Source organism: Podarcis melisellensis, assembly GCF_964234715.1.
Source record: "Podarcis melisellensis genome assembly, chromosome: 2".
Lineage (NCBI taxonomy): Eukaryota > Metazoa > Chordata > Lepidosauria > Squamata > Lacertidae > Podarcis > Podarcis melisellensis.
The window spans coordinates 98,830,660-98,845,627 of NC_138529.1; the positions used below are offsets into that span (position 1 = coordinate 98,830,660).

The 14,968-nt window shown below is 47.7% G+C and overlaps 1 protein-coding gene across 1 annotated transcript in view; it reads left to right on the plus strand.

Annotated features, from left to right (window-relative positions):
- The first annotated feature begins 497 nt into the window (after positions 1-497).
- The window catches only part of PRICKLE2 (prickle planar cell polarity protein 2), a 251,802-nt gene continuing 237,331 nt past the window's right edge, over positions 498-14,968 (plus strand). Inside the window, exons 1-2 of the mRNA XM_081901626.1 lie at positions 498-1,024; positions 1,686-1,771. Coding sequence (XP_081757752.1) covers positions 983-1,024; positions 1,686-1,771 — 128 coding nt within the window. The 5' untranslated portion in view covers positions 498-982. The remainder of the gene's footprint in view (positions 1,025-1,685; positions 1,772-14,968) is intronic.

Below are 14,968 nucleotides of genomic sequence, written 5' to 3' on the forward strand. Positions count from 1 at the left end.
AGTTGGGAACTATCCGAGAAAATGAAGACAGGTAATGCGTTCTGCAGATGCACGACCTGCATTTTATGACGCCATAATTTTAGGATGTTTTCGTGACTTTATGGCATGCGGCCATTACTGTTATTCCATGAATTGGCGGTTGACTCTTATTTGTGAATAAATCAATGTATTCCTACAGATTGAACGGGCCTTACTGTTTATAGAAGCATTACCTGCGTATAGCACATCTATCTCATTCTCTCGCCTCTCTCACGCCCCCACCCCCAATTCGGATCGAAGCTGGCTTTGGACACATAAAAATGCAATATTTCCTAAGACGGTGCAGGATCGATACCGGACAGAGACGGATGGTGCGTGCGGCTACCAACGCCATGCGCAAACCCGGCTTCCCTAGCCGGCGGCGGGAGCGGAGTCAATGTGGGAGCGAGTGTTGCAGGGCAGGTGGGCCCAATCCCACGTGGGCCGCGTGCGCGCAACCCGCAAGTGAGTGAAAGTGGCACCTGGAGAAAGCGAAGGCAGAAGGGGGAGGGGACACTGGAGGCGCCAGGTGCCAACTAGCCAGAGCGCAGGAACGCGCTAAAGCGCAGCGCAGGCGAGGTGGTGGTGGCCCCCTAAGGAGATGCCAGAGGAGGAGCAGGCAGGCGGCAGGACGCGTAGGGAAGCATCAAGGCGCTAGAGCGCATTGAGGAGCAGGCGGCGGTGACGGCACGCCCGGCCCCGAAGGGCGCCCGAGACACGTGAGGGGAAGCAGCCGGGGGCCGAGTGGGAGGCAAGCAGGCAGGCAGGCAGGGCTGCGAGGGGAGGGGACAGCCTGCCGGGGGGGGGGGGCGAGGAAGCAAAAGCGGAGCGCCAGCAGCTGCGCCGCGGCCCCTCGCTCGGAAGGAGCAGCAGCCTGGGCTCGCCCTGTGCGCAGCGCGCGCGGCCACCCTAGCCAAGCCGAAGCGCGCCCAGGCCGGCCGGACAGCCCCCTCTCGCCGCTGCCATGTTCAGCCGGAGCGCGCGGAAGCGCCTCTCCAGCCGATCGGTGAGTCCGCGAGGATCGCGTGGTCTGGGCGACCCGGTGGAGGGGGGAGAGAGGGGGGTGGGAATCTGCCGCGTGTGTCTAAGATTATTTCGTTGTCTGGGCGGGGGGAAAGAAATGGGTCCCGGAGAGAGAGCCCACCCTGGCAAGCACCTTTCGTGCGCCCTGGCCAGGGCATCGCGCCTCACTGGGCACCTCCTCTCCACCCCCTCCACCCTTTGAACAGGTTGGTCCGGGACCCCGCGCCCCACTGTGGCGCCCGCCCGCTTCCAAAGGCAAAGCCCCAGCCACGGCTAGGTCACAGCACCTTGACTCGCTGCTCCCTTTGTCCAAGGCGCCGGGAGAACCGGGTCAGTTTCCCACCAGCTGGACCTTTTCAGATGCTAATCATCTCCTTCCACCACCCAGCGCTACTCTTCCGTGGAGGGAGATGCCGTTTCCCGATGGAGCGATTTATTAAATTTGTCTTTAGATAATTAAAAAAAAAATGTTTGCAAACAGATCTACTCCTCATTTTATCAATGGGCGAGCAATCAGCTGGTGCGTCTTTAACAAGGTTGGGTCTGTGTCCCCCCCCCGCCCCATTCTTTCCAGGGAGGTGGGAGAGGGAGGCAGAGAGCATGTTGTTTGTATTCATGGGGTTCCTTCTTTTTCTTCAATGAAGCTGACCGCCTTGGGTGAGCTGGAACGAGAGCGGCCTTGCAATAACTGCGGTGACCAGTGTCCGGGCTTTGCGCTTCATAAATGGAGGTAAGGAGACAAACGTTTCTCTCTCTCTCTCTCTCTCTCTCTCTCTCTCTCTCTCTCTCTCTCTCACACACACACACACACACACACACACACACAGTCCCCAAGGAGTTGTGAAAACAATGAGAGGCAGAGTGCAAGCTCGTTGGAAAGCCTTACGCCCTGTGTGTGTTTGTGTGCTTTAAATGTGATCTCTGGACACGTAATAAAACTTGGTGGTTGGTGTTGTTGATTCCTCCCTGTCATATCGGTGTGCTGTTCTGTTGGGTTTGTTCAAGACTTCTTTCTGGCTTGTGATCATCCTTTCCAGCAGTCGTTCTCTGTGGCATTATCTGCCCCAGGTCTCACCACAAAGTTCCATAATTATTACTCCTGTTGCTTCAGTTTTGACGAACAACATTGAGTGGCATTTCTCTAAGTGCTTCATTTGTGAGCAGGACCTGCCCTTTGTTTGTAGGTTTTTATGTAGTGACAGGTGCCTCTGATTTTAAGAAAAGCAACAACTCCGAAATCCACAGTCGGGCAATACTGACCAAAATGTCACTAAAGTGTGTGCAATCTTTTGAATTTTCCAGAAGTCATCTTCAAGATAGATGGTCTACAAAGCAGAGGTTGAGAATTGCAGGGTTGGGGGGGGGGTGTTGTTACAGAAAAATTGGTAGGCTCTTGAAGCCTTGAGGTCTATATTTTGTCGCAATCTGAAGATAGTTACATGACTTAACCATTAACCAAAAAAAACCCCCAACTTCCTTGCATTAGTAATGTATTGTCTTCCTAGCGATAGTGATGTAGTGGTTAGGGTGCTGAACTAGGACTTGGGAGTCTAGGGTTCAAATCTCCACTCAGCTATGAAACTCACTGACCTTGGAGATCAGTCCCTATCTCTCAGCCTAACCTACCTCACAGGGTTGTTGTGAGGACAATATGGAGAGCAGGGAGAGAGGCTTGGATGTTACCTTGAGCTCCTTGGAGGAGAGGAGGGATAGACTAGCAAAATCAGCCAGTAAAAATAAAATGAGTGCTGAAGAGGGCACTGGAACTGTAAACCAAGAAAATATTTAATAAAAATACATTTAAAAAGAAAGAAAGAAAGAAAGAAAGAAAGAAAGAAAGAAAGAAAGAAAGAATTCACACAGATGCAAGCTGTCTCTACATATGTAGAAGTGTAGAGAAGCAGGGGCAGACCTTGGGCGTCTCAAATTTCAGCGACACTAAAATTCGCCCCCTGCCTCTCCCCCTTCCATTCTGCCTCATAGTTCTGGTGCCCCTTGTGGCACCCTCAAGGCTCTGTGCTTGTGGCACCCTCAAGGCTCTGGTTGTTGTTTAGTCGTTTAGTCCTGTCTGACTCTTCGTGACCCCATGGACCAGAGCACACCAGGCACTCCTGTCTTCCACTGCCTCCCACAGTTTTGTCAAACTCATGCTGCTAGCTTCAAGAACACAGTCCAACCATCTCGTCCTCTGTCGTCCCCTTCTCCTTGTGCCCTCCATCTTTCCCAACATCAGGGTCTTTTCCAGGGAGTCTTCTCTTCTCATGAGGTGGCCAAAGTATTGGAGCCTCAGCTTCAGGATCTGTCCTTCCAGTGAGCATTCAGGGCTGATTTCCTTTAGAATGGATAGGTTTGATCTTCTTGCAGTCCAGGGGACTCTCAAGAGTCTCCTCTAGCACCATGATTCAAAAGCATCAATTCACACTCCCCTAAATCAGCTTCTGGGAGGAGGGTACACTTGTTGATTTGTACAGCTCAGTTATTGTGTACAGAGCCTGGACACCTGCTGAATACAACATGTGAACCCCTCTGTGGCCACTTGACAGGAAAGTGAATTCCTAAAACCGCTGTAGCTACAGTTGCCAGGTGAGCTTTCTTTTCTCTTCGTCTGCTGGGAAAGGCAGTGGTACTCTTGAAGCACCAGCACCGTTCTGGACTCTGCTACAGAGTTTTTGGATGCACTGAGAGTGCTTCACTGTTGTGCAGTTCAAATGTGCTTGCTTTACTGTATTTTTAAATAAGGTGGATGCTTATTTTAATGTTTCAATGAAATGGTTTGATTGGGTATTTTTATTTACATGCTTTTACATTGTTTTGCAATTGGTTTTTATACATGTAAGCTGCTTAGAGGCCGGCTTTGGCAGTTAAGCACCATATAAATTCATGAAGGTAAGTAAGAATACACCAGCCTTCCCCAAGCTGGTAACCCTGCCTGCCCAATATGTGTTTGGACTAGAGCAGTTAATAGTCAGGACTGATGAGTGCTGAAGTCCAACATCTAGAGAAAACCACGTTGCCTACCCCTGTCATATACCTTAAGGATTCTGACCATGGTTGCCTTTTCCTTAACTGTGACCCAGAACCGTAAGATGGCAACAACAGCTTTTGTTACAGGGAACCAGGCAGAGGGTCTTCTCAGTAGTGGCGCCCTCCCTGTGGAACGCCCTCCCACCAGATGTCAAAGAAAAAAACAACTACCAGACTTTTAGAAGATATCTGAAGGCAGCCCTGTTTAGGGAAGCTTTTAATGTTTGATGCACTATTGTATTTTAATATTTGGTTGGAAGCTGCCCAGAGTGGCTGGTGAAACCCAGCCAGATGGGTGGGCTATAAATAATAATAATAATAATAATAATAATAATAATAATAATAATAATAATAATTCCTACCCAGATGCATAGTGTGTGCGGAGGGGGGGGGAGAGGCCTAACAGGGCAATTGCTTGGGGTACAAAAAATTTTAGGGACTCATATAATTGTAGAGTTGGAAGGGACCATAATTGCCATCTGGTCCAACCCCCTGTAATGCCAGAATCTTTTGTCCAACGTGGGGCTTGAAGCCACAGCTTTTAGATTTAAGAGTCTCATGCTCTACTGACTTGAGCTATAGAGCCAAGTGCCATTGGTTAGTTGGTTTGTTTTAATTTAGTTTTATTGTATGACGTTGCATAAGAAAGTATATTATTGAAAACCGTAAGGCATCGTGCAATTATCCGCAAGCTGATTTATTACTACTGTATTCTTTGAGAGGTGGTCATACACTCTACATTTATAAAACCCGTTTTGAAAAACAGTACTGTACATAAACATTTAACATGATGAGCCATTGGTTTTGTGTGGCACCTTTGTGTGGTGAGCCATCAGAACCAGAGCTTGGGACATCTTATCAGTGAAGTATTTTCAACTCCCCACCCCACTGGGCTCTTTTGGACAGGAACGCTTCTTGCGTGAATAACTTCTTCCTGGCTCTGCTTCGGTCCTTTAACTCTGACTCACCTCTGACAGCTGCCTGCAGCTCAGCCCTCACATCTTTTTGCAAGATCTGCATGTTTCTGTGCAAGAACGTCTTGCAATCGCCTAGGGTGAGAAACTCCTGCAACCCCATGGTACAGCCTGTCTCATTACATGATTCACTGTGGGTTGAGTGGGTGCATTTGCAGTTTGCTGTAATAGGACATTTTCTACTGCTGGCTGCAAGCCCTGCTTAGATGGAGGAGCCATTATAGTTTGAAAGCACGTCAAAGTGCAAGTAGATAAATAGTACCACTCCAGCGGAAAGGTAAATGGCATTTCCGTGCACTGCTCTGGTTCGCCAGAAGCGGCTTAGTCATGCTGGTCACATGACCCAGAAGCTGTACACTGGCTCCCTCGGCCAATAAAGTGAGATGAGCGCCGCAACCCCAGAATCGTCCATGACTGGACCTAATGGTCAGGGGTACCTTTCCCTTTTTATCCTGGCAATGCTGTTGAGAAATCTTAGGGAGAAAAGCTACCATAGACCTGCTGGTGGCGGGGGCAGGGGGAAGTATCAAATTGTTGGGCCCAAGAGACAGAGCCTTTTCTGTAGTGGCTCCATCCTGACAGGATGCCCTTATGCAGGAGGGATTACTGGCAACCTCCCTATTTTTATTGATTATTATTGTCAGAGCTGCCTCTAGGTCCCAGCTCACAGAGGACCAACGCCAGCCGGTGGTAATGTACAAAAGTCTTTATTGAAGTTCAGTTTCCATTTCCAAGCCGCAGCGTGCAGCTCTACGTCCAGATCCTAGACCGGCGAAGCTCCGTCTGAGTCCCCGCCCCCTATACACCAGTTTAAGACTCTAGCCTTACTCTACCTCTTCCGTTGTTCTTTCCTCCTCTGGGTCCTTCTGCCCCCTGGGGTCTCCTCCTTTCTGGACTCTTCTGACGCTGACCCCCCTGACTCTTGTCCCTCCTTCCGGCGGGCTTTAGGACCTGGCTCCCTATCCGGGCTACCGACTGTGCCGCTCGCCTGTACATTTGAACTTGGCGCGCGCGCCCAGCCTCCAACCTTCCTCTCGACCGTTTCCACACTCTCCGATGGAGGCGTGGTCAATCCTGACTCATCTCCTCTGGCTGGTGGTGAGCAGCCTGATCCCGATACCTGGGACTCCTCCCCCCCACTGCGCTCTGGTGGGGAAGCTGGTCCTGATTTCCAACTGCTGCTCTCTGAGTCCCCTCTGGCCCCTTCTTCCTGGGGTGTCCCCCTAGGCACCCCCCTTGCCCTGGCCATGGGCGCCCCCTTCTGTGAATCTTCCGATTCACTGGAGAGACTCAGGGAATCCCTCGGACCACTGTCATCGCCTACGCTCCCCTCGGATTCCTCCCCCTCGCTCTCCATTTCCTCCCTCTCCTGTGCCTCTGTTCCTGAGCCCCTGACAATTATCATTGTTATTATTTATTGAATTTATATACCACCCTATACCTGGAGGTTTCAGGGCGGTTCACAGAAAAGATCAACATAAAGACCACTAGATAGATAGGTAGGTAGGTAGGTAAGTAGGTAGATAGCCAGCCAGCCAGACAGGCATAGACATAGACATAAAGATATAATCAAAAATATATAATTTTAATTGGTGCTGATTTTATCATTATGGCTTTATGGCATACTATTGTAATGCTCTTGTTTTAGTTAAGTGATATGGTATGTATAAAGATAGTGGTTTTTTCTGTTTCCCCTTTTATTTGGTAGACGATCTTGAGGACAGCTTTTTTTAAACTCATGCTATTTAAAAATAAATATAAACAGTGCATGGTTCCAAGCTTTTCTTCCAGTTCTCCCACTCATATTTGATGGCACAGCTGCCCATGGGTAGCCAAGTTGATGCCCTCTAGATTTTTTTAAAAAATTATATTGTTCCTTAGATTTATTCATGCCAACTCTTAATCACTCTCATGGTCCGAGAGACCATGGTTGGACTACAGCACCCATCACCCCTGGCCCCTGACCATGATAGATGGGGCTGCTGTGCATTGTGGTCATGCTGGCTCACTAGAGGAGATAGGGACACTCTTTGCGGATTCCCTGTTTATTTACTTCTGTCATGGGCACCTGACTGGCCACTGTGACAACAGAATGTTGGCCTTGATGAGCCATTTGCCTGACCCAGCAGGGCTCCTTGTATGTTCTTAGGATGACTAACTCATGGCCTGGAGGCCTGATTGAATCCCCTCAGCAAATTTTTCTAATCAACTAAGGAGGGGATGCAGACTGTGGGTGGGTGGCCACTCCCAGCATGTGGACTTTAGCGGGTTGGCCAAGGTTGAATGCTGCCTCTGGGCCATAGAAGGCAGCCTTAGTCAGAATCAAGTTCTTTACTTATTTATTTATTGAGCAATTACACTCTCATTCACCCTTAGAAATATATGTGCTGAAGGAAATCTGATGTTAGGATCATTGGTGACTAGTTATTCCAGTGTGAATGGCTTTACACTTTCTGTGCATCTAATCTATAATTTGCCATCTTGCTCACTTACCTTGCCTGAAAAGATTTTTTTTTTGGGGGGGGGAGAGAGTTCTTCACAGCCTGTTCTGGTGTTCAGAACAGCCCCAAATAATTTGGCTTTTGTGATTTTGTACACAGAGGGAAAAGCTACAAGCCTGTTTCAGCCACATTAAAATGCTTGATAAAGCTAAAAGAAAACAATAGGTTTCAAGGGAATGTACAGCTTAAGGAAACAAGGCTAGATCAATTAACCACTGGGGTTCTTAAGCTTCTTTCTCGTAATCTTTTAACTGTACAGTTTTTGCTGTTAAATGTAAATTGGACTTGGGGCTTCAAAGATGGGAATTTACAAGATACCTCGGGGAGGCTAGAGTTCTAAGCCTGCGATACATTCAGAAAGCAAATTGTCCCAATTGCTGATGCAAGCGTTGTGCATTTATTATCATTATGTGGAACCTTATGCTTCCTAATTAGCCATGATTTCTTTTTCGCCATGATCTGTGCTGCCGTTTTATTAACCCGGGCAAAAACTGCTGTGGCTAGAAGATCAAAGGGGATGTTTAAAAGTCCTTCATGAAAGGAGGAGAATGTCTTGACTGACGGTTGAAAAATATTCCTGGATCTCTCTTTCTCTCTTCCTCCTCTGTAGGATGCATCACTTAAAAAGAAAAAAAGAAAAATGTCATTCCAAATGTTCTCTTCGGAGACACACATTTCATTTTATGTGATTTCATTCCTCTCCCTTTAAGAGCTAATTTGCACCGTACTTCTAGTTCGTTATTTTAATTTACAGGATGTGGCCTGTTTTACAATCTGTCCTTTCCTTAAATTGCTTTCAGAAACATTCTCCTGAAAGTACAGTTTCAATTAGAGCAATTATCCATACAAGTGGGGGGGGGGAGAAAAGAGTACCATCTTATAGTCCAGCCAATTGGCAGCAACAGGAAGTTGCCCTGGGGGCCTATCAGTACCCCCTCATCGATGCTGACGCCTCCTTTCCCCCCTGCCCCTGCCATCATTGCCCCTTCCTCCTCTGTGTCTGTGTTGGCAACCACCTCTTCTCCCTCCCTGCTGTTTGCTAGGAGACAGTGGCGTAGCATGGGGGTGCAGGGGGGGCCGGCCGCACCAGGCGCAACATCTGGGGGCGCACTCGCCGCCTCCGGAGTCGCCGAAGAGCCTCAGGCGCAGGCTGTAGCAGAGCCCCATGTCTCGCGGAACCGACGAGCTGTGCGCGTGTCCGGGCTGAAGGCGTCCGGCAGGCAGCGGCTCTCAGCGCTCGCCGCGGTCCCCACGCGTGAGGGCGCACCAGGCAGCCCCTCCTCACAGCCCCGCCGCCACCGCTGCTCCTGCAGCTGCTGGGCCATGTTGCATTTTCCTCGCCTCTCTGCCCTCCTCCTCCTCCGGGCAAGCGGTGTCGTTTGGGCGGCAGCGCCAGCGGCAACTCGCCTCAGATCACCTGACACGGACCTGCCGCCGCCGCTGTGGCTACCTTACTGTAAATACCCCAGCCCAGGCAGCAGCAAGAAGAAGCTGGCAGCAGCGGCAGGTTAGGGGTTAGGGGGTGCAAATTACTTGCCTTGCCCCGGGTGCTGACAACCCACGCTACGCCGCTGCTAGGAGATCCCCCCTGGCTTGCCGATCTTCCCAAAGCTGGCTTTTAATAGAGTGGAGAGGAGAGAAAATGGGAGAGGGGCTGGAGCCACCCATCTCCTGTCATAATACTGATGTTGACAGAAAGAGGGGACATGCTGTAGGCCTTACATCTTTTGTAAGGCCCTCTAATTATACAGCAGAGCCCAAGACTGAAACATAATACATACTCAACCCCCAATCTTAAATGGGATTAAATACAAAATACAGTCGTACCTTGGAAGTACAGTGGTACCTTGGGTTAAGTACTTAATTTGTCCTGGAGGTCCGTTCTTAACCTGAAACTGTTCTTAACCTGAAGCACCACTTTAGCTAATGGGGCCTCCTGCTGCCGCCGCACCATCGGAGCACGATTTCTGTTCTCATCCTGAAGCAAAGTTCTTAACCCGGGGTACTATTTCTGGGTTAGCAGAGTCTGCAACCTGAAGCGTCTGTAACCTGAAGCAGATGTAACCCGAGGTACCACTGTATATATATTGGAAAAGCCCTGTTGGATGTTCGGCTTCCAAAAATAGTTTGTAAACTGGAACAGTCACTTCCAGGTTTGCGGCGTTCGGGAGCCAAAACATTTGGGAACGTCAGTGCCCAAGACTGTCAGAGGAACCAAACTGGAGTGGAGAGGCATGATTTTGGCATCCCCTTGGGTGACCTCATTAACCCCTCGGTACAGCCCTTGACCCGCTTTGGAATATGGGGGTTCAGATATTTCCATCAGGGAGCCCAAACACTGTGCTAAAAATGGACCATTTCCCAGTACTGTCTTGTTTAGACTCGTAGAAGCTCTCTGGGGTCTCGGGCTGAGTTCTTTCTGAGTTTTAGAGGCAATGCCAGTTATTGAGTTCCTACTACAGTGGTATCTTGCTTGTCAAACTTAATCTGTTCCAGGAATCCGTTTGACTCCTGGAACGGTTTAAAAGCCAAAGCCAGGCTTCCGATTGGCTGCAGGAGTTTCTTGCGTTCAACCGGAAGCTGCGGAAGCCCTGTCGGACGTTTGGCGTCCAAAAAATGTTCGCAAACTGGAACACTCACTCCCAGGTTTGTGGCGTTCGGGATCCAAAATGTCTGAGTACCAAGACAACCAAGGTACGACTATACCTCAATGCAGATGCTCCACTTCTGAGCAATAGGCCCTTCCAATAGCTCTGAACTGCGACACTCACAATGTTTTTACAAACCTCCAGGCTAACGTTATGCCCCCTTTTTCTGATGTCCAGGCTATGTGTGGCGTTGCTTATGTAGAAAGCATATAATGAGGACTGAGCATGCTCAGTAGCCATGGAACACTGGGGCAACAATAATGGGGTTGGGAGAGGATTGAGAACAGCCGCTGGAATCATAAACTTGTAATGCTTCTTGCTGCAACATTCTGTTGCAGTTCCTTCTTGTTGGACTAGCTAGTGTTCATTGTGGGTGTTGCTGAAGCTCCTGTTTGATTTGTTGTTGTTGGGCATGCTGAATCCATAATTTGAAAAGAAAAGAAAGATCACCTGGAATTGCCCCTAATTTCTCTGTGCTTGCTCTGAATCTCTGGAGATGTTTCTTTAGTGTGTGTGTGTATTTGTATATGTCAGAATATCTGAATACCTGTCCGCGCCATAGCAGTTGACTTGCGATGATTAGATTTCATAGCTAACCAAAGTGCTTTCTTATTTTAAATACCTGAGAATTTTCCACACAGAAAATCATCTGCAAACCAGCTGAGATATTCATCTGCGTATGTTGTGGAAAGTCCCAGGGATGTTCTTGTATCCCGCCGCCCCCCCTTTTTAAACAGATGAGGAGAAGTAGCTGTGGTGGCACTTGGAGAAGGTGGCATTGTGTGTGCAAGTGAAATCCTGCTAACTCCTAGGGAGTCAGGTTGCTGTTTCCTAATCAGATCTGCTTTGCCTTAATCTGCCTTCCATTCAGCTTGTTAACAAGCTTTGGGCCTTGAATAAAGCTGTCACTGGAGCTGGGTGGCTGAATGGCTATTAGGAGTGCCTTTTGCATAATGCTCTCCTCTCTCCACAAAAAAAGGCCCAGGGAAAAAAAAGCGGTGGTCTGCTGAGAGAATAGGGCAGGGAATTTACAGCCTGTCCCTAATGCAATTAGGATGAATATCTAAACCTTTAAGGGCAACAAATGGTTACTAGCTAGAGATGAATGAGGCAAGCTGCATTTGCCATCCTGAGGCCTTTTGAGGATGATAATAAATGGCCTATTCAGATGGACATGATTTGAAGTTAAATGCGCCACTGCCTTTTGTTGCAGGCCATAAAATATTCTGGTTGGGGCCTGGTATTTTCTGATCAATGTGTGTGCAGGCACCTCATGGATCTTTATTGCATTCTTGTGTGGGAGGAGGGTGCTGCCGCTAAAACTCTCCCAACTGGAAATGTTGTTGCCATAGTTATGTTTCCCTTTTTGCAGTAGCTTAAAATATCAGGGTGAGAGTGCGGAAGACTCTTGACTGGCACGTGTAACAATCACATTAGAGCTCCACTTTCCTGAGTCCTTGCACACTTGGCGGAGGGAGCGCTGGGATCTGCCTCTCGCTGCCATCCCATCATCTTGGACTGTCAAGAATTCACCACGCCAGGTGTCTCCTATTGTGTCATGCAACCTTCCCCTTGTCTTCTCAGGTCCAATCCAGCATGCTTAGTTGTTACAATGCGTGGCATCCAATTTAGGCTGCAATGCGAACTCTGTTTACAAAGAAGTAACCCCCATTGAATTAAATGAGACTTGCTTCTGAATAGACATGGTTAGGACTGCAGCCATAGTTACTAAGTTGTTGTTGTTGTTGTTGTTGTTGTTGTTGTTGTTGTTGTTGTTATATTCAGTGCTTTTTTTCTTGGGGGACGCATGGGTATGCATACCCCTAAACATTTTGTGAATCTATGTTTGGCCTCATTGAGGGACAGTATTTCAATATGAGTAGAAAAATGAGAGTACCCCTAAACATTTTTTTTTTAGGAAAAAAGCACTGATTATATTTATACCCCGCCCATCTGACTGGGTTTCCCCAGCCACTCCAGGCAGCTTCCAGCAGAATATAAAAACATAAAATGTCAAATGTTACAATCGGAATATCAATGGATTTAAGTTACCTAAATCAAAATTGGATATTGCTGTGTAGCACTTAAGAAAGCTAACTTTCTCTTGACCAGGGATCATGAAAATTTTCAGGGGGGCAGTCCACTTCCCCTCAGACCTTGCGGTGGACCGGACTATATTTTGAAGGGAAAAAAATGAATGAATTCCTATGCCCCAGAAATAACCCAGAGATGCATTTTAAATAAAAGCACACATTCTACTCATGTAAAAACACGCTGATTCCCAGACCATCCGTGGCCCGGATTTAGAAGATAGGGATGGTGGAGGTTGTAGTGTAGCAACATCTTGTGGGTTCAAGGTTCCCCAGCCTTCCATAGGCATTTGGTTGGCCATTGCGTGTAGGGATTAGATTGGTCTGATCCACCTAGGCTCCTCTTAGCACTTTCAAACCTCAACATCCAGGACTGCAAGGACACCATTTTGAATTCATGCAGAAATCCTCATTTTAATTAGCCGACTTATTCAGTCTTCCCGAGCGCTGCACGAACAGACCGTTCAGTTATTATTCTGCCCATTGTTATCTACCGGTGTGGCCATTTCTGGCACACTATTCTGCGACCTGTCTGGCAGTGGCATGGCTCGTATCTGCGTGAGAGCATTGTTTGTGGTGGTTATTACTCTTTCTGCCACCGTGGCTCCAGGAGGCCGCTCGCTGCCTTGCCCTCACCAAGATTTATGCGTGGTCCAGGCCCGACAAAGGAGCTGGGGTCTTAGATGCTCCCGTTCTTAGACATTCAATTAATAACTGAAGCATTTAAGTGCTAATTCTTCTTTGCAGAATTTCAAGAATATTCCGACTCCTAGCTAACTGGGTTTATTTTCGGTCTTTGCTTTGACTACTGGCACAGATTTTCAAAGGGCAAAAAGAGAGAGGGGGTGTTAAAAGTGTCTGTTCAAAGTAGCAATGGAATGAATAACAGTGAATGATGAAGCAATTGTTTCTGGTGGAAGAAAACACACACACACACACCCAAAATTGCCTGAATTATTGCTCCCATATGCGTCAAGTATTTTTGTGATTTTTCACACCCACATTTGCACTTCGTTCCTCTCATGAGTAACATGCTTTGGAACAGTCTGCTCAGCTTCGCTGGATTTGATTTATAAAGCAGCTTTTAATCTTAAGAGGAGGCCCCTGGATGTTGGCTAATGCAATGCACTTCAGTTTCGAGCACTTAACCCCTGCTGCTGAAATAGGGGGAAACCTATTGAGGCTATGATCCAAATGGATAGCTGCAACTCAGTCAGGGCCGGCCCAAGATATTTTGACACCTGAGGCAAACCATGAATTGGCACCCTGCTCCCTGCCAAGGAAGAAGGGGTGAGTGAGGATCCAAAAGTGTGTGGGAGGGTTAAGAGCGATATCGTGATCTGCTGTCCCTGTGGATTTTGCTGCCTGAGGCAATCACCTCACCTTGCCTCATGGGTGGGCCGGCCTGAGCTCAGTGCAGTTAGTTGTGAACTTGGATGTTGGGAAGTGGTATCTAATATTAGGGCAGAACTATACCTGATCTCCTGCCAACCTAGCAGTTCGAAAGGACATCATGTGCAAGTAGATAAATAGGGACCACTCCAGCGGGAAGGTAAACGGCGTTTCCATGCACTGCTCTGGTTGTGGTGTTCCATTGCGCCAGAAGCACCTTAGTCATGCTGGCCACATGACCCGGAAGCTGTCTGCGGACAAATGCCGGCTCCCTTGGCCTATAGAGCAAGATGAGCGCGCAACCCCAGAGTCGGTCATGACTGGACCTAATGGTCAGGGGTCCCTTTACCTTTACCTTATACCTGATATTTGGTGAAATGCAGCTTTCCCTGGTACATTCGTAAAGTAACAATAAAAATCAGCCACAGGAACTTCAGTCTATAGTTCCTTGCTTCACTTTCCTAAGCAAATTTTTTGTTAAATGAGAAAGCTTTGCTGAAGTATTATTATTATCTAGTCACTTTACACAAGAGTTGAAAAGCAGCTTACAAATAATGCTAAAATTCACAGTGCAAAATCATTCAAAGCAAAGTGCAGTATGATACAATACTCAAGCCTGAAATACTACTGCATTCCCTAACATGGGTCTCACCACCACAGATAGCCAAAGCAGAAGGAGGGAGGGATATACTTCCAACTGCTGGAAAGAAAAACACTCAAATAAATGCCTGAGAGAGAAGAAATGTCTTTGCCCATCAATGCAAAACCAAAGGAAACTGATCCCTGGAATAAAACCATGTTGAATATTGCCTCTGTGTAAGAAGAGAGGTTTACCTGCTGTTGCTGTCCAGTAGAGGTCTTCTTCAACAGTGTGACCAATATCACTTTGAAATGGATTTTGCAAGGAGGTGGCAAAGCCTGATTTGCACTCCATTGAGTTACATCCCCTCCCTAGAGTTTCCCAATACTGGGCAATTCTTAAAGGCACAGAGATTGGTTACGTAGGAAGCCTGTCTCAGTTGCTTGGTTTCTATAGCCTTTATTTTTTTAAAAAAAGTGGTGGGCAACTCTCTTTCTTATGTATTGCATTTTTTCCACCAAGGGCTCAGAGACTGGTTTATTTTATTTTATTATTTATTAAAGTGTTGTGTGTGCGTGCGTGTGCGTGTGAGGGAGAGAGAAAGAGACAAAGGAGCAGGTGTAGCGTACACTTTGTGCTTGGCAAATACAAGGCGACTCTGTCTAAAATATTTGACTTCTTACAAGTTACTCTGGATTACATTTCAAGGGTTTAAAGG